Source organism: Balaenoptera musculus, chromosome 6, assembly GCF_009873245.2.
Source record: "Balaenoptera musculus isolate JJ_BM4_2016_0621 chromosome 6, mBalMus1.pri.v3, whole genome shotgun sequence".
Lineage (NCBI taxonomy): Eukaryota > Metazoa > Chordata > Mammalia > Artiodactyla > Balaenopteridae > Balaenoptera > Balaenoptera musculus.
This window is the reverse complement of record NC_045790.1, coordinates 5,515,618-5,535,704: the sequence shown is the minus strand read 5'-3', so window position 1 is coordinate 5,535,704 and position 20,087 is coordinate 5,515,618. Positions and strand designations below refer to the sequence as shown.

Sequence of the window (20,087 nt, the reverse complement as noted above, 5' to 3'; positions counted from 1 at the left end):
ACCCTCCCTATCCCACCCCTCTAGGTGGTCACAAAGCACAGAGCTGATCTCCCTGTGCTATGCGGTTGCTTCCCACTAGCTATCTGTTTTACCTTTGATAGTGTATATATATCAGTGCTACTGTCTCACTTCGTCCCAGCTTACCCTTCCTCCTCCCCTTGTCCTCAAGTCCATTCTCTACGTCTGCATCTTTATTCCTGTCCTGCCCCTAGGTTCATCAGAGCCTTTTTTTTTTAGATTCCATATATATGTGTTAGCATATGGTATTTGTTTTTCTCTTTCTGACTTACTTCACTCTGTATGACCGACTCTAGGTCCATCCACCTCACTACAAATAATTCAGTTTCGTTTCTTTTTATGGCTGAGTAATATTCCATTTTATATATGTGCCACATCTTCTTTGTCCATTCATCTGTTGATGGACACCTAGGTTGCTTCCATGTCCTGGCTATTGTAAATAGAGCTGCAATGAACATTGTAGTACATGACTCTTTTTGAATTATGGTTTTCTCAGGGTATATGCCCAGTAGTGGATTGCTGGGTCGTATGGTAGTTCTATTTTTAGTTTTTTAAGGAACCTCCATACTGTTCTCCATAGTGGCTGTATCCATTTACATTCCCACCAACAGTGCAAGAGGGTTCCCTTTTCTCCACACCCTCTCCAGCATTTATTGTTTGTAGATTTTTGATGATGGCCATTCTGACCAGTGTGAGGTGATACCTCATTGTAGTTTTGATTTGCATTTCTCTGATGATTAGTGATGTTGAGCATCCTTTCATATGTTTGTTGGCAATCTGTATATCTCTTTGGAGAAATGGTCTATTAGATCTTCTACCCATTTTTGGATTGGGTTGTTTGTTTTTTTTGATATGGAGCTGCATGAGCTGCTTGTATATTTTGCAGATTAATCCTTGTTAGTTGCCTCGTTGCAAAATATTTTCTCCCATTCTGAGGGTTGTCTTTTTGTCTTGTTTATGGTTTCCTTTTCTGTGCAAAAGCTTTAAGTTTCATTAGATCCCATTTGTTTATTTTTGTTTTTATTTCCAGTTCTCTAGGAGGTGGGTCGAACAGGATCTTGCTGTGATTTATGTCATCGAGTGTTCTGCCTATGTTTTCCTCTAAGAGTTTGAGAGTGTCTGGCCTTACATTTAGGTATTTAATCCATTTTGAGTTTATTTTTGAGTATGGTGTTAGGAAGTATTCTAATTTCATTCTTTTACATGTAGCTGTCCAGTTTTCCCAGCACCACTTATTGAAGATGTCTTGTCTTTTCTCTATTTTATTCTTGCCTCCTTTATCAAAGATAAACCCACATAGGTCACCTTATCTCTGGGCTTTCTATCCTGTTCCATTGATCTATATATCTGTTTTTGTGCCAGTACCATACTCTCTTGATTACTGTAGCTTTGTAGTATAGTCTGAAGTCAGGGAGCCTGATTCCTCCAGCTCCATCTTTCTTTCTCAAGATTGCTTTGGCTATTCGGGGTCTTTTGTGTTTCCATACAAATTGTGAAATTTTTTTGTTCTAGTTCTGTGAAAAATGCCATTGTTAGTTTGATAAGGATTGCATTGAATCTGTAGATTGCTTTGGGTAGTATAGTCATTTTCACAATGTTGATTCTTCCAATCCAAGAACATGGTATATATCTCTATCTGTTTATATCGTCTTTAATTTCTTTCATCAGTGTCTTACAGTTTTCTTGCATATTCTTTTATCCTTTCAGCCAGTCTCTACCAGACCATAGGCCAAGCTAATCTAAACATCTCTTGGTTTTCTGAGGCTCATTCTCTAGTAGGTTCCTCAGAAAGACTCTTGGGAAAATTAATCCCTGAGTTCTTGAATGTTTATAACTATTTTTCAGTGGGCTTTATACTTGAAGCACAGTTTGGTTGGATATAAAATCTTTGGCTCATATTTTATTTTCTGAAGCATCTTTACAATGTCGTCCATTGTTTTCTGGTACAAAATGTTTGTGCTTCAAAGTTTGGCTTAGGTTTTTTTTTTTGGTTGAATGCACAAAATTGTTTTCCTTCATTTAAAAAATACAACTGTTTTACTAGAAATGTTTGTGTTGATGGTTCTCAGTTGAATTTCTCAGCTATAGCCCCTTTAATTTGTAGGTTCAAATCTTTTATTTTGTGAAGGTTTTCTTAAATATAGTTTTATGTCTTTGTTGTCTTTCATTTTGCGGGGGAACATTCTTCTTTGGGAATTGATGTTAAATCTTCATTAAATCTCTGTTGTTCCAAATCTTTGGTAGAATCTTCTATCTCTTCTTTATTTCCGCTTTATTAATTTCACTCTCCCCCTTCCAGCCTTGGTTGTTCTTCCTGGGCCTCCCTGGGTCTCTATATGCTTCTTTGTTTCTTCTAATTCAGTCTTTGTTTCTGAGATATTTTTTTTTTCTTTCCTTTTCTTCTCTTTTCATTCTTGAGTTTTCAGCTCTCTTTTCATATCATCACATTTCACATCATTCCAAGTGTCTTCTTTTTTTTTTAATTAAAAAAATTTTTTTGGATTATAGTTGATTTATAATGTGTTAGTTTCTGGTGTACAGCAAAGTGAATCAGTTTTACATACACATACATATATATATACCCATACACATATGTGTGTGTGGGTATATATATATTCTTTTTCAGATTCTTTTCCATTATAGGTTATTACAAGCTATTGAATATAGTTCCCTGTGTTATACAGTAGAACCTTGGTTTAGCCATCTCGTTTCTGAGCTGTTCTAATTCTGACTTGTTTGGTTCTTTCAAGCTTTGATTGTTTTTAAGCTTCTTTTAGCTCATTTAAAAATCATATGTTGCTGTTTTCATCCTCTTTGTGGCCACATTTGTGGGATGTTTTCATCCATCTCTTGGAACTTTATTTGGTTCATTTAAATCTTTATCCTTGCTGTATCTCCGTATGGGGTTTTATTGTAATCTGGTTTTATTTTCCACATATAAATTAAATGGTTCTCTTGGAAAGTTCCTCTGCAGGGCTCTCTTCTGCATTGTTACTGTGACAGATTAAAAAAAATATGGCCTCTTTATATACATGATGACTTCTCTGTCTCTCAGGGGTGAGCCTGATTCACAAGAGCTTCCTGCCTCTAACTCTGTGTTGTCTGGAGTCTGAAGGTCTTTCCTTCCAGAGCAGTGAGGCTGCCTTTCCACGTGCTTGTCCACCACGTCCTGGGGTCCAGCTCAGATACCTCCTTCTCTGGTGTTAGAAGTTTAGTCTCCCTGGGACCCACAGTGTTTTGTTTCAGATCCAGTGATCAGCAGGTTTTTTTTTTTAAGCAAGGTTGGTGGAAGGGAAGTGGAAAGAATGAGTCTCTGTCTTTCCAAAAGGGTGTGTGTCAGAGCATTTCTGAGATCCTGTGGGCGGAGGCTGCTTTGGCATTGTTTGAATTCCCAGGCCCCTTACTGGTTTCCTATGGTTTCTTTGCACTTGTCCTCAACTTGGAACCTGTGAGGGAGTCTTTGAATTTCACTGGTCATTTGCAGATTTAATTGCTTTAGTTCCTGTTCTGTAAAGGATCGGCTCCTTTTGGGGGTGAATATTTGTTGATTCCTGAGTTGCAACTCATAGCACTGTACACACTCTTCTTTTTCTTTGCTACCAACCCCTCATCCCCAGTGATCCCATGCAAGACCTGCTGCTGCCTGGTGTATAGGTAACACTAACCCTACTCTGGGATTCCTGGGGGTTCCTTGTCACCAGTTTTATGTAAGATGTTATCCATGTTGTGTGTGTTTTTTCTTTTGCTATCCTATATGTTTTGTCTGGCTTTTATGATTGAACAAAACCATGCTGTGGCCATGTTTTTAGCATTGGAAATCCCAGTATATTTTAAAACAAGAATATTGTAGAAAATTTAGCTTTTTATTTCCGGCATCACACCATATGGTTTTTCATTTTTTCCAGCAGAATGGCAGTATTTGAATGTCAGGATCTGGAACAAAATTATTTGCTGCCAACTGGTATGCAATTCTGGCAAAAAAGTGTGGGCAAAGAGGGTCGATGTGTGTAACTGGTTCTGCATGATTTGGGTCTAGAACAAGACTAAGAAAAAGTGACTTGTCCTTCCTGTTTTAGGGATGGTCTAGAAAGTTAAGCTCCTCCTGAGATTATCGTGTCATGTTAATTTCTCTTTGTAATGGGCCTAACGGATGGGCCCCCTTTTTCAGAAACTGAGCAACTAACAGACTTCACATTGGCCATAGAAGCTCAAGAGAAAAGGCCCTGCATGTGGCTGTGAAGGGAAAGGCCTAAGAGCTTGTTTGTTGTTGATGGGACAGAAACAGTGTTTTGGAAATCTAAAGGTGGTCAAAGGAAATTCCTGTATTTCTTAAAATTAATAAGAAATCTAATCAAGTGGGTCCAAAACATAAAGAGATAGTTGGAGAGAAAACAAAATGTGGAGAAAGAATGGTGGCTTCAGGGGAGGCCAGGACCACTGTTTTTTCCCATCTCTCAGTCCAAGTAAGAGACAGTTATGTTTCAGGTCGCTCACAAAATCTAAGACTGACTGATGACCTTTAAGCTGTGAATGGAAGGGACAACTTACGTCTAAGCGGTGCAGTAACTGTGTGTCCCAGAGTTTGGAACAGGGCCAGCCAAGACCTACTGTTGACAGACAGCTCAATGCGTAGTGAGGACACTTGGAAGAATATTTGCTCTTGTTCTTAACTACTGTCTGCCTGCAAACGATGAAACCAGTTCCAAGCCCAATGATGCATCCTGGCATCTGTCTGCATCTCTTAGCATGACTCCCAGTATCTTCTCACTGTTATTCCAGGACCCCAAGAATCTTGCCCATTTTTTTTGCTGTGTTTTTTCTTGTCCTCCACCAACCTGTGGATGGTCACTAGACTTTGAAGTTGAGGGCAGTTGCCCCTGAAGGGACCACTCCGAGCTCTCCCAGAAGCCAGCTGGGCTCTTTGTAAAAGAATGGGTGGGGTGGGGGGTATTCTTATGTCCATGGCTGGAAAAATTATATTGAATTTTTCCACCTATGCTGACTCTCTGAGGCTGTGCATTGGAAATCCTACTTTAATAGCTGAGTGATCCTCAAATTCTATTAATTCTGTATCATTGCTGAAATTAGAAACGTACCAGTTATTAAAATTAAACACTAGAATGAATTCATGATTAGGCTAACATACACTTAAAATTTCCTTTACTCCTGTCATGTGAAACCCCAAAGGTATGTATTTATGTATATAAACATATGTCAGTATGAATACATACACATTGTAAGGAAGAACAAAATAGAAGGAGAAGATAGAAAGTTTTTGGCATATAAATATATGTATATATGCAGAAAAATCTTTTAGTTCTGAAACACCTCTGATTCTATTAGGACATGGGTCAAATTGCTGCTTTTGAGACATTAAGATGCCCAGTTTGCTCAGCTGGGGATATGAAATTAAAATCACGTTTAGTGTTGAAGACAACACTAAGTTTGTCTTCAGCTGTCTCAGCTGTTGAGAACTCAGAAAACACATAGTGGAAGCTCAAAGGACAATGCAATTCTTTATGTAGTCTTACCTTTTTCTCAACCTGCTTGTAGAGCTCCAGAGAGATGAATTAGCATAGTGTGCCAGCATTGTCTCTGCCTGAGAAAGTAAATGACAGATCAAGTCTCGTGCACTCAGAGAATGACAGATCATCTGAACGGCTGCTCAGTTTACAGGTCTGGTTTAGACAGAGAGCGGCCGAAGGGCAGTGACGGTCCCAGCGTGCTTGCCAGGGGAGCAGCAAGACACGTCCTCTGTGGGTTCCCCAGTTGCCAGTCGAGGCTGTTGGGGGGAGACGGGAAAGGGGGCCATTGCTCTCCCAAGAAAAGGAGCCGGAGCCTGGCTTTTCCCTCTGTGTTACCCAGTAGCCGCCCTGGCGTAGAATTTGTTTGAAAGAGACGGCATCACACCGTCAGATGGCCTTTCAGATAACACGCCTCCTAGTGTCAAAGTTCCTCTCCTGGAAGCCCATACGGAGAAATCTGAAAGGCCTCGTGCGCCGTGAGAACATCAGAAGGAAGAGAGCCAGTGAAAAGAAGTCAAGAGCAGCTGAAGCCGAGGAGGTGAGCTGGGATGATTCCGGGGGCCTGTCTTTGTGAAGATGCCGCAATTCAGGGTGACATGACTCTTGAGCGAGGGGTTTAAATAGCAGCAGCAGGAGTTCGGCATTGAAATGAATTTTTAAAATAAAGATTTTTCAAAAGTTTTGCACAATGGCGAGATGACAAACGGATGTGTCAAGATTGGCACATTGAGGACGGCAAGCAGACAGCTTGGTCAGGAAAGACACGCCTGTCTATTTTACATCTTTTATTCCCTCTTACACATGAAGATGTGGGATTCTGCAGAACTCTACTTTTTGGACTATAAAGGAGTACTATAAATGGCTATCACGAATTCATGAATTCTAAGGAGGGGAAGGAGTAAGAAGGCAAAAAATAATCGGAAATTCTGTTGCGTTCATTTAGCATCTTGACACAAAAAGACACACTCCCTCTGTGCCTGGTTTAAGAACAGTTTTCTGCTTTCAACTGTTCTTACCCGGGTTTCTTCTCCAACACAGCACTGCGGAAAGCGCATTGCTTCTACTTGAATAGCACCAAGGGATGCTTGACTTAGTACATGGCTCAAAATCCCCTTTATTCTCTCGGGACCCCTCACCTCCCCACTCCACCCACTACCCTGGCGACCAGAGGACGGAATGACACCTCCATCAGAGGTGACTTTAATCTCTTCTTGCCTTTGAAGTGCGAAGGTGGCATGGAGAGATTGGAAATTGCTGGCACGGAGGATTTTCACTTTTGGAGGTTCTCCTTCTCCTTAGGATGTCAGGAGAGAATATGTCATATCTTGTTGGACTACATGGAATGTGGACCTGGCAGTCCCTCGGAATCACTCACCTGAGATGCATTACTCACACTGTCTTCCCGGCCAGCCTTTCCAGAGAGGCAGCCTCCGTATGGCCGGCCAGGGAGTGGTGTGGAGACCCTTCCCTGTGCGGTGAAGGGGAGCCCGAGCTTGGCCTGCCCATGGGGGCCTCTGGGCAGAGCCGTGAATGCAGAGGGGGTGACGGAGCCAGGATCCTCCATTCCTTCATCATTCACTCAATAAGCATTTATTGAGCACCCACTGTATGCCAAACCCTGTTTCTAGCTGCTGAAGGGCAGTAGTAACTCAAACAAATCCACAGAACCCCTATGTCCTGGAACTGGCTTTCTAGGTAGGTGAGAAACACGATAAATACGTAGATGACACAGCTTGTTCTGTAGCGAGGGGTGCTGATGAGAAGGAGAGAGCAGGGGAGGGGCGTTGGGGGTGGATGAGGATGGGCAGCCCCGCGTGCATTGCTGCACACGACAGAGGGGACAGCCGGGGAGGGCTTTCCGAGAAGACGGTGCTTTTGGAGAAAGGGCCTGAAGGGCGTGAGGGAAGAGCCTTGGGATCTAAGCAGGAGGAACAGCAAGTGAAAAGGCCCTGAGGTAGGCTTGTGCCTGGCCTGATGGGGAGCAGCGCTGAGGCCAGTGTCCCTGGAACAAGGAAGCCGAGGGCTAACAGTAAGAGATGAGGTCGGAGGAGGCGCGACAGGGGCCAGGTCGTTCAGGGTGCAGGTGAGGACTTTGACTTTGACCCCGAGAGAGCTGGTAGCTGTTGAACGGTTCTGAGTGAGGCAGTGGCCTGGCCTCCCGTTTCAGGTGGAGAATAAGCTAAGGGGCGGGGGGCGTGGGAAGCAGAGGAATGAGTTAGGAGACACACACGACAACCAGCTGAATCTGTCAGGGAAACGAGTAGCAGCTTATAGGCTGTGTATGGTCTGTGACACATCCTTCCAAGCTGGTTCCAACGACCAGAGCCAAGATTGCCTGAGCACTTCATTGTTTACCCAGAATCAGGCTGGCACAGAGGAGCAGGGGGGAAACTGTTCCCAGTACAAGTGCATGAAACAGCACGTTACCCTGCTTCCTGGCACAGCGCTCCCATAAAGGAGTTTTGTGTTTTCATTGCTGGAGGTTTGTGGTTCCTTCCTACCGCTGCTTTTAAAAAACCACACAGTCTGCCTTTCCCTTTTCACTCTCTATCAAAACAGCAAGTGACCTATTACATTTATGTAGGAGCTTGGCGCATTCGAGCCATTAATTTAAAGTTTATAGGAAACGAAACAGCCCCTTTATACACTAGATTGGATCCTGCAGCAGAAAAGGGACATCAGTTAAACAAACAAACAAACAAACAAAACTGGTGAGATCTGATTGAAGTCTGTAGCCGAGTTAATAGTATTGTACTAATACTTATTACTTAGTTTAAATGTGCTATGGTTAAACATATGGTGGCAAACGTAAGATGTTAACATTAGAAGAAATGGGTGAAAGGTGTATGTCAGCTTTCTGTGCCTTCTTTACAACTTTTCTGTATGTTTAAAATTATTCCAAAAAAAAAAATTAATAAACAAAAGCTCTTTTTAGAGGGCCAAGGAATACACGAGTGAAAACTTTGAATTTTTTTAGAGATAAAATGGTCCACAGGTATATTCTGCACATTTAGCAATTTTTATCCACTATTTATCCACCATTAAGAAGTAGGTTATTACCCAATATATAGTTAGAAAATGGTCTTTCATGTAGATTAAGCTGCATTTCAAATACTTCATTTGCCTCCTGCATTAAATGTCCAGGCATCACTTTTACTCTCAGGGATCTCCCCTGCTTGGGAAATAGATATTTTTCAATACACTTTACCAGCCCAAACCCTGTCACTTGCTGATTCCCCTTCCTTCTGCCTTCCTCCCATGTCTCGTCTTCATCCTTGCCATGTACCACCCCTTCACTGAGCAAATGTAACTGAGTGTAACTGGCCCTTGAACTACTTTGCCATTTTCTTCTTTCCCTAAACCTAAAGGTGACCTTACTTTGCTTGCTGTTCTGAAGCTTTGGGGAAAGAAATTTGCCATTATAATAGAAGAAGATCTGATCTTCTCAATGTCTGATTGTTTAAACCAAGGATGACGAAGTGAATGTCTCTAGGGCCCAGGCAACCACGTAAAGCTGTGAGGTAGTCAAGAGTAATAGATTAAAAACTGGCATCACCCACTGGCCATAAGATGGTTCTTATTATTCCTGGAAAGTTATGTCTTTTCTAGAACCGCAGGGGAATTTTGAATCTGTTTCCATGCAAGATGCTTTTTTTTCCCCCCCAAGATGCTTTATAAATGCAGATTATGGTTTAGTCATGCAATGAGGGAAAATGCGACCAGTCGTAGTTTAGGTAATAGCCAGGTTGGAATAAAAAATTACGTTTCCACATAGGGAAAAGACTGATGAGATTTTAACCTAGTCCGGAATCCCACAGTAATACTGGGAGGTCTTGGAGAGTTTTCTTTTCTTTTCTTTTTTAAAGGGAGGAGGAGCCAATGTAATGGCTAGTCTTTACTGCAAAGAAGAAACTTTACATCCCGTTTTGGGGGAGCTAGTGCAGGGGCTCCGTGGGCCAGCTGGTAGGGCACCCGCTTGCAGTGGGTCCCACAGCTAGGGCCTCGCTGGGCCTCGCCTTTGTGCAAGCACTGCTGTCTCCTTCACAGATGCAGCCCACCATGCGCTTCCTGGTGATGAAGCGGACTAAATTAGGGTCTTCCTTGGTGCCTGAGGCTGCCTTCGGGGCGAGCGTATGGTACGGGTCCAGACCCTTGCGTGCAGGCGGCACGACCTCCCTCTCCAGCCCAGTCGCCTGCTCGGCATCAGTAGGAACACCACCTCCAGACGCCATAGGGCGCACCTCGGAGACTCCCCTGGGACCGCGGGCGCTCAGGGCCTGCGCGGCCAGCGCTCCAGCTCCGCGGAGCAACCTTGAGGCCATCAGACCAGCTACCAACACCAGCGCTTCCGGGAGCCGGCGCCGGAGGCAGAAGGGACTTGGCGGGGAGGACTTCTTTCCCCTCCGCGTCCTCCCGCCGGGGTCGCTTGACTCTGCCGTGTGGCGGGGCCGCGGGCGCTCGGAGAGCTTCCTAAGTCACTAAGGCAGGACTGTTTTTAGATGATCAGGGAAAGACGGCAGGCATAACCTTAACCCAAAAACTCGAGGAAGAAACTCACCTGCTTATTGGGTAACAAATTCTTATGTCTTACAACACCTTAGACTACGAAAGTTCTCTCTGGGGTCTACTTTAAATTTCTGCTGCTGTAAATTAAGCCCCTGCTAGACAACGAAAACGAATACCAGCAGAGTAATATTACCAATATTCCAGGGATGCTTTAATGAAATCTTTAAGATGCAAAGGATCAGAGACCAAATTACTCACTGACTGAAGCATCCAGGATCAGGACCACGTGCGCATACAAAAAAATATTAGGAGATGAAGCCTGTGGTGCTAGCCTTGGCTCTGTCCTTCATGCCCGAGGTATCCCAGGTCAAGCAGAGAACCACCTCTCCACGGGCCCCTCAGCCAAACAAGCGGCGCGCGTGTAACCTGCGGAGCGCGTTTCCTGCGCGGAGCCAGGACAGACCACGCAAGGACGCTGCCCCAGCGCGCGGGCCTCCCCTGCCACGCCCGGGGGCCACCTGTGTTCAGAGCTCTGCCAAGCCACAGACACTAACCGGCCAAGCACCTGTTCTCCCCACACCACAAAGTCAAGGACGACGATGGGAAGGCGCCTGCACGACCCGAGACAGTCCGCTCCTGAGCGTGGGGATGGCGCTAGCGTCCCTCCTACCCGCCCCCCCCCCCAAGCCCCCTGCTACGAGCAGATTAAATTGCAGGCTAAATTCACCTCATCCAATTTGAGTCCTTGCTCTAGCACACCCTCTCCTAAGAGGAAAAGGCCACAGTAACGAGATTGAACAGAACTGAACCCAGCACAAAAGTCCTTTATATGCCAAAATATAGATGCTTTAAATTGGGCAGCTGGGGCCTTTCAGCTCTTTCCATTTTAGATCATGAAGTAAAATTTAAAAGAAGCGCTCAGAGGTGGAAAGGTTGGTGCTTATTTAAGGAACCCATGAGGTCCCACACGTGCCACAGTTCTGGGTATTGCGGGAAAGCGCATCTTCTTGATTCTGCATCGCACACCTGGTTAGGAAAGCCGCCAAGCCCCATCGGGGCACCTCGTCCTTGCGCACGCCCATAGCAACCAGGCTGTGCGCGCGGCGGACAGGGAGGGATTTTATCGTGGACCTCAGGTCACATTTATGTACACAGGAGCACGACAGATATTTTCATTCTCTGCAAGCTCTTAGGGCAATTTCACTAATCTCAAATAAATAGTTTCCAGGTGCATTTTTAAAAAAATCAATTTGGGGAGTCAACAGTGGCCAGGGGTTCGAGGGGTGAGCTGAATGCCCTTCCCCAGCAGTTCCTACAGAGGACATGTATTTATCGGAGATTATTTCAGCTGACCCTGGCCACAGGGCAAGGGAGCTGAGGGTTTCAGCAGCCCCACTACCACCCCCAGGGGGCGCCTCACCTCCCCCCAGGCTGCGGGTAGGGGCTCCACTGGAGGGTAGTACTTGGGCACGTCCCAGGCCACCGCCGCCATGAACCACTTGAAGTCCTTGCACTTGAGCTGTCTGCGCAGCTCCTTCTGGGCGGAGAGGTCCCCCGTGGACAGGTGCCTGTACTCCGGGCGCCGCTGGTAAATGTACTCGGCAAACTCATCCATCCAGGTCTCCGCCACCCGCTTCAGGTTCTGTGCAGCAGAAAAGAGGGTCAGTTATTGGCTTGTGCCCGCAAAGGCGGATTTTAGTTGCCCTCCAAATGGACAAAAAGAAAAGAAAAAAAATCAGACAACCTCAGGCAGCTCTCGTTAGGAGTTTTCCTAACTGCGAGGGGTGTGAGATGATTAGCCCGAGGCCTTGCACACATTTCTGCTTCTGACATGGGGTCCAACTGCCAATTAGAGAATTCATCAGAGCCAGTAAAAAAAAAAACAAAAAACCCAGCTTGAAATCCTCTCCGCTTTCTCGTCCCTCCTGTTATTTCACGGTGACAAATTCTTTGTTTTTCACGTAGAACTATAGGAGCTGGGCCTGGAGCTGATGACATCGTTCTTAGGCATCAAATTGCTTAAACCCTTTCAAGGAACAGTGAGGGAGCTTGGAAAGAATGAGGGCAAACAAGCTGTTATTCTCCCAGTTACAGCGAGAGAGCCCAGTATTACTAAATTCAAGACTTTGTGTTCTGGTGACGCTGTGTGCCACCGGATGCCCAGGAGAATTTAGTAATTCACTGCACAGTGAAGTCGGGCTAAGGAGCACCAGGGGGCCAGTCTTCTCTGCAGTTGGAGCCATGGGGGGAGGGGGCAGGGAGACATGCACGCTCCTTAGGGGCAAGGAGTGTGGGTGTTGAGGGTAGGAAGCTCAGCCCTTTCCCCAGTTTTGAGACTGAGCTAGTAACTTACACACTCTGGGCCTCAGATTCCTCTCCTGAAGAAGGTCCACATAGCAGTATGTCCCTCCATCAGGGGAGTGGTTGTAAGGTTAAGTAAAGTAACACCTGTCAGGGGCTTCGAATAGTACCTGGCTTACAATAGGCTCTATGGCTATTAGAGCTATTGTACCTAGTAGAATAATAATAGCGCAGCATTGGAAGATAGAACGCCTGGGTGTTGGGCTTGGCCGTGGGTGAAATGACTTGTTCTGTGGTCTTGGAGAAGGGCCGTCGCTGCCATGAGGTGTTCTCTGACACTCCTTCACCCCTCGGTGCTGAGCGGTAGAGAGAACACTGCCATGTCTGGAGCATCAGTTCTGATGCCCCAGCTTCATAGGCTGGTGTCCCACAAGCTCTAGTTCTTGTTGTTTTGTGTTCAAATTCCTTATCTTAAGCCCCCAGCTGGTGTGAATATTCACCCTTTCCAGCCTCTCATTTGCACTTAGAAGATAAAATGAGCAGAACGGCTGGGAACTCGAATAAGACCCAGATACACCCAGATACGAGTGACTAAAGTAAAAACTAGGGATGTTTAGGAAAATTGCTTTGTCTTAAAAATTGCTACGGAATCCTAAATAGGGCCTGAAACTGTGCCTAGAGGTCTGCTGGATTTGAAGACAGAGTCTCCAGATACCCTATTCCTAGTGGAATTGTACCCTTTTCTTTTTTCCCCATCACCCCTACCTCCAGCGTCCCCGGGGGCCTCTCCCCCACCTCATCCCCCGTGGACTCCTTGGTTAGCACATGTAGGGCTCAGTTAATCAGCAAGATGCAGAGAAGACACAGTGCCATGGAGACTACTCTGATTTCTTGGTTGCCTCTGTGTTCCTTCCTTTCTAAGGTTCCTGACGTGGAGAGTGTAAGGATTGTTCTCTGAGGGGTTATTATCATTTGCTATCACTGTGCTGTCTACCATCCCACTGGCATTGCCTGGTCCAGAACACCTTCTTTCCTCTGACTCCAGTTTGCTTTGACAGATGATCAGAGTCGACGTTGTTTTGTTATAGTCTAGCCCTCGCCACAGACTCCGAGCTGCCCCATTTGTTTGGAGAAAGAAAAGGAAACGTGATATTTGGAGGTTCCTGCTCTGTCCTGGCACCAGGTACCACATGCACACGTAACGTCCAAGTATGAGTCTTCAGTATCACTTTGCCGTTTACCTTTCATTCTGACAAATGTTCGGGATGAAATGCGCTCTGTTATCATTTGTCCTTGGACAGACAGTTTTTATGGTTAGCAACAAGGCTCAAAGATAGAATGGGAAAAAAATTGGTCGATAATATTAAAACTTTATTTGTATCCAAATTAGATTTTTGGCTGTAGTTTCAACCTTTCTCCTGTATTCCAATTATTATGTAAAGTGAAAATATTTAATTTTCACCTACGTTGTGCTTCTCTCATAAACAAAAATGAATAAAGGTAAGAAAATAGCAAAAAGCAGAGGCAAAGAGCAGAGGTAAATTACCTAGGAATAATGAGAAAGTGATTTATTAAGTGGAGACATGCCTTAAAATTTTTGATAGCTTGCAAGAAAGATTTGTCACTAAGAAATCTATTTGACTTGGGTAAATAAGCACTTTTAGACTATAAATGCTGTGAAGTTAGGGATAGATAGTGTTTTGGGTTTTGTTTTAAATTAAAAGGCCCTAGCACATGTATGTGCTCATCTGGGCATGCTGATTGTAGAGTCAAGAAAAGACCATTTATAAAATGAATATGAAGAAATTCCTAGCGTGCGCATTTATCTATTGATAAAGGCACTGAAATAAAAACAATATTTTAAAAAGCACTGTTGCTAAAGGGTAGATATTTGTTGCTTTGGGTTTTTGAAATAGAAATAGGAATTATTGTGAAAACTCAAAGAGGAACTGACCAGTTCAGATGCGTTCAATTGGAAATGGCTGCAAGGGTCAGGATGAATGTTTGCCAGAATAGATGACGTGAATAAGTGAAAGAGGCAGGAGATGGCAAGTTGGAAGATTGTCAGCAACATCAGGGAAGCTGCAGGGTAGTTAACCTGGGAACCAAGCAGGTAGCTTTTGCCTTATCACGTCCTGTTCAAATCGAAATACTTGACTGAAGGTTAGGTTTTCTGATTTCCCAAACACTCCAAGGAAAGCAGGAAGATCATAGACATACTCCAGGGATAATGAATGTCAAATCATCGAGCCCTTTTGCGGTAGCTTTCAGGAGATGGGGAAAGAGAACCAGCACAATAATTGCAAAAACTAATTGCCAGTGTCTCTCCAGCAAGGAGTGTTACATGAACATTTTGACATACATGTGAATCCTGACCGTTTTAATGTTCTGATGACTCATCAGACATCCTCCACTGCAGATGCTCTGTTCTCTGAATGGAGTTTGCCTCCAGGAGGAAACTTTCTGAAGTGTCAATTATTATAGTCAAGGGACAGTCTAGAGCAGTCCAGGCGACTGGCCAAATAATATCATTCTGAAGGCATTGTTCCAGAAATAACAATACACTATGTGAATCTGCCACTGTCATTATGTATCAGTACTTAGTTTTGGGGAAGCCATTGGAACCTCAGCTGAGAAATGTTATAAGCAGTTGCAAGAAGCATTTCATTGGTCTTTCATAGATTGTAGAATAAATCCACCCACTGCAGGAAATAGAACAATCACATACAGGAACACATGTACCTATACACTCAAATACATGGAGGTGACAGGGTAGGAGCAAAGCAGTATTTCTCACTTAAACATTCATCGCTGGGTGCACAGGGACAGAATCGTGAAACTGACCTCCCAATAACACATCTTGCCCGAGATGGTAACAAAGAGAAAAGGAAATCAATCTGAGTTGGCCCATCTCTCCTGAGATCGAATAAACGTTGGTGATGGTGCTAAGATGTTAATAATTAGTTAAGAAGAGGAAAGAAAGAAGGAAGTACGGACCCTGGGAGATCTATACATGCAATCATTCTTTCCCCAACTATCAGGAGTTGGGTATAAAAGTTGCCTTATATATGTGGAGCTAGGTGTTAGCTGGGATTCCTGGTTTTTGAGACTTAAATGAAACCGCATTAACCCCAAATGACACATTCCTGTCTTCCTTAAGATTTGTGGCTTCCCAGGGATGTGGGTTCACACGTTCATCCTTCACTTCGATGTCCTGTTCGGGGATCGTTCCTTCTTTCCTGCTGGCCTCCTGCCCGGCCTTGCTCGCTACCTCGGTCATGCCGAGCTGAGTGGGTCACACACCCACTGTTCCTCACCTCTCAAACACGTCTCGGGTAGATCAGCGAGGCCTAGACTTGGAAGATGTGAGGGCAGTGGCAGAGACGAAGCTGATTTCAGGAAGATGGAAGCTCTGACTTCTTTCATATTCTTTAGCTCCTATAGAGAATTTCTGCCTGGACAAAATTTCCTCCCTGTCCTTTGGCCTCCTGACATGTGCTGTCCTCAGAATTTCCCTCTTATACCTCTTCTGCAGGGCTGTACCAGAATATGTCACTCCTTCTTCCTTTTCATGCCGAGTAAGTCAGCTTTCTCACTATCTGTCTCTGCTTCTCCTGGCCAGACGCTGAGGCTTACCTTTCCATAACCAACAAGTCCTTTCCAGGTGTTTTGCTAAACAAAGGTCATTCCCCTAAAAGAAATTAAACAGCTGGTTCTTGAATTACGGCCACCCAACTTTTGGTCGCATACTGGTTGGTTGCCTGCTGTTGAAGACATTCCACAGTAGGTCCCTAACTGTCCTCTCCAGTTTTATTCTCCTCCACGGAACTCTGCTCGGGATCTGCTCTGGTCATTGCCACCCTTGTTAATGGAAACAAGGAGGCCACTGGACTGAGGTGGCTCAGATGCCTTGGTGGCCTGTGTAAGCAAACCGAAATGTAGTTTGTAAACGCCTCCGGGTTACAAGATCAAAACCTAAGGCCAGGGGCTTCCCTGGTGGCACAGTGGTTAAGAATCTGCCTGCCAGTGCAGGGGACACAGGTTCGAGCCCTGGTCCGGGAAGATCCCACATGCCGCGGAGCAACTAGGCCCGTGTGCCATAACTACTGAGCCTGCGCTCTAGAGCCCGCGAGACATAGCTACTGAGCCCACGTGCCACAACTACTGAAGCCCGCATGCCTAGAGCCCGTGCTCCGCAACAAGAGAAGCCACCGCAATGAGAAGCCCGTGCACCGCAACAAAGAGTAGCCCCTGCTCGCCGCAACTAGAGAAAGGCCGCACGCAGCAACGAGGACCCAACGCAGCCAAAATAGATAAATTAAAAACACAAAAAAACCACCTAAGGCCAGCCCATCACAACCAGCCAACCAGCTTTCAGCTACAGCCCATCAATGATTTCCTTCCTTTGCTTCTGCTTTTTCTCTGATCCGTGTAAGTCTTTCCCCAGCTCCTGTGGGTGGAGCATTTCTCACCACTTCCTGTCTGGCGCTGACTAATTTGAATTGATTTTTGCTTAGATAAACTCTTAAAAATTTTGTCTCATTTTATCTTTTTACGCAGGGAACCTACTTACACTAAAGAATTTATCCGGAATTCAAATTTAACTGGGCGCCCTGTATTTTTATTTGCTGAATCTGGCAACCCTACTCCCGACGTCCATAATAGGCATACAACATATGCTGCATGGATGTTTTTGAATTGATTAAGTGGCCGTATATGCAGAGGCTGGCATGTTTTGATGCTGTTGCCAGTACAGAGTGAATGCTTTGCTTCGGTGGAAGTCATCCCAGAGAAGCTTCACGCTCTCTGCAGAGAAGCCTGCTATGACGCACAGTTGACCTAAATATGCTTCCCGGTCCCACTGCTTTTCTGTCTCTAACGGGGGTGGGGTGTCCTGCTGGCCCTCCATCTGTGAAGCAAGCAGGGGGAGGGGGGCAGCCACGGGCTCATGACAACATTAGTGCTAACGGGTAGCTAGAGGTGAGGGTGCCACATGGCTGGAACTGACAATTTGTGGCTCACTGTTGGTTAAACTCAGTCTGAAAATAAGTAGGTGAAGACCTCTGTCTGCACGTCTGGGCTGAGCTCCATCCCGGCTCCTAGTGTAGTGTGGACAAAGGGGAGTTGGGGGAGAGGCGTCAATCCCATTCAAGGTGGGTCCAAGAGGTTTTCACCCGCTAGGGTTGTACCCAGCATGGGACTCCTGTAACAGAGGAAGGTAGCTCCTGTGGCTGAGGAATACATTTATTTTCTGGTGTAGGAAACAAATGAAGGATTTCTCTATTTCTGTGTTTTCAAAAGCTGCAGACCTTTGTACTTCTTGAATGACAAATGAAATAAAAATTGTTATGCTGAGCACCTCTGTGCACGTGACATTGAGAGCCTCCTCTGTTTTTATGTCACCCCCTGTGGTTCCTTGTGTAACAACAAGCCCCCCTATTCAACCCAAAGTGGTATTAACGTCTCCCTTCTCTGTGTTGCCCAGATAATTATTAACTCACTTAACACATTCACCCCTGTAGTAGAGATCTTTAGAATTCAAGTCGTTTTCAGTGCATTCTCCAGTGCTACATCTTTCCTTAATTCTAATACTCATCGGGTCTTTGAATTGATATTTTACCAGGAACACTTCATCACTTTGCTACCTCAGTCATAAGAACAGATTTCAGCTTTGACTGATCGTCTTCATCATAAAGCATGAAGGAAGTGGATATTTCTATTATCTGAGAGCTGAGTGGGTCATTCTCGTGCATGTGAACTACCTGGGCCACCTCACCTCAGTCGTGTGTTTCTGCTTCTTTGTGGCGGGTGCAATCCTACGTGCCCACTGGTGTGACCCCAATGCACACGTTGTGCTTGAGTCAATGTTAAGCTACTGTATTATGGTGGCTTCAGTAATAGATTTCTCTTTCTTCAGCTATCATTTTTTTCCGGTGGTTTTTCCAGAAACTGCTGATAACCAGCAAAGCCAGTCTCACCAGCAAGGTGCGTATTTGTCGGAGTCACTTCTCCAGCAAGGAATCGCACCACTCTCCCATGACTCTGAAACTTCTGCTTTGATTGAAATGCATTTCTTTTCTCCTGTTTGTAGCTTAAGAGCACTTCAGTAGCTCCTGAGTCCCGCCCCAAAGTCCTCTTATCACTGATGATGTGATAAATGTCATCATGGCTACAGCTCAAAAGAGGATCTTTTTCAGAGAGCCTCAACTCAACACAATTATTTACCCCAGTGCTATTTTTCTCTGATCTAGAGAGTCTTTGAAGTCAGTGGGATGTCTTCAGCATGAAGAGAGGATGGCTAATCTAGTCCTAAAAAGAGGCTTCTCTGACAGGCAATTTCCTCTCTCTTCTTCCCCAAGGCTGTGCAGGCTGTCTGCAAATGGTTACATGCTCTTGGCTGTTTTGATATAATTTAATTATATCTCTATTATATTTTTTGGCCGAATATTTTGGATATTTATGGTAGTGTTTCTGATAGCATTTGATGTAGGCTTTAGATATAGAACAAACAAAAAATAACTCCCCAAATTATTTAACTACATATCTTATTAAAAATGCACGTAAACCTAATTTAAAAATGGTTTTATTGAGGAATAATTGATAGGCAATAAACTACTTGTGTTTAAAGTGTACAATTTGGTATGCTTTGACATGTGTATGTATTACTGAAACCATCATTGCAATCAAGATAATGAACATATCCATCACCTCCAATCGTTTCCATATGCCTCTTTGAAATCTCTCTTCCCATCTCCTTTCTTGGGCACTTCCACCATCCCCAGGCAATCACTGATCTATTAAAAAATTTTTTAATTAAGACTTTATGTCTTCAGAGCAGTTTTTGGTTCACAGGAAAGTTGAGGGGCAGGGGCAGAGATTTCCCACATGTGCCCTGCCCCCAGAGACGCATAGCCTCTCCCACTATCCATATCCCCACAGAGTGGGGCATGTATTACAGGAACACACTATAATCACACAAAGTCCACAGTTTACATTAAGGGTGTAAACATTAAGGGTGTAAATTAAGGGTTAACACTCTTGGTGTTATACACTGATCTACTTTTCATCACTATAATTTAGTTTGCATTTTCTAGAATTTTAAATATAATCATAAAATACGTGCTTTTTGTCTGGCTTCTTTCACCAAGTGTGATTATTATTATTTTTTTTAAAGTAGAGGGAAGGATTATTTATTTATTTATTTATTTATTTATGACTGTGTTGGGTCTTCGTTTCTGTGCGAGGGCTTTCTCTAGTTGCGGCAAGCGGGGGCCTTCTCATCGTGCACGGGCCTCTCACTATCGCGGCCTCTCTTGTTGCGGGGCACAGGCTCCAGATGCGCAGGCTCAGTAGTTGTGGCTCACGGGCCTAGTTGCTCCGCGGCATGTGGGATCTTCCCAGACCAGGGCTCGAACCCGTGTCCCCTGCATTGGCAGGCAGATTCTCAACCACTGCGCCACCAGGGAAGCCCCAAGTGTGATTATTTTGAAGTTCACCCACGTAGTTGCATGTACTACTTTTTATTATATTTTATAGACTATATATGGATAGACCACAATTTGTTTATCCATTTACGTGTTGATGGGCAACACAGAAATATAAAAGATCATAAGAGACTACTATGAAAAATTATATGCCAGCAAATTGGACAACCTAGAATAAACTGATAAATTTCTAGAAATGTATAATCTACCAACACTGAACCATGATGAAATAGAAAATCTGAACAGACTGATT

General features: G+C 44.5%; 1 protein-coding gene and 1 pseudogene across 1 annotated transcript in view; both read right to left on the bottom strand.

Moving 5' to 3' along the window:
- The window catches only part of GALNTL6 (polypeptide N-acetylgalactosaminyltransferase like 6), a 1,174,587-nt gene that overhangs the window by 49,897 nt on the left and 1,104,603 nt on the right, over positions 1-20,087 (bottom strand). Inside the window, 1 exon segment of the mRNA XM_036854715.1 lies at positions 11,470-11,691. Coding sequence (XP_036710610.1) covers positions 11,470-11,691 — 222 coding nt within the window.
- Positions 7,567-9,865, bottom strand: LOC118896592 (annotated as a pseudogene).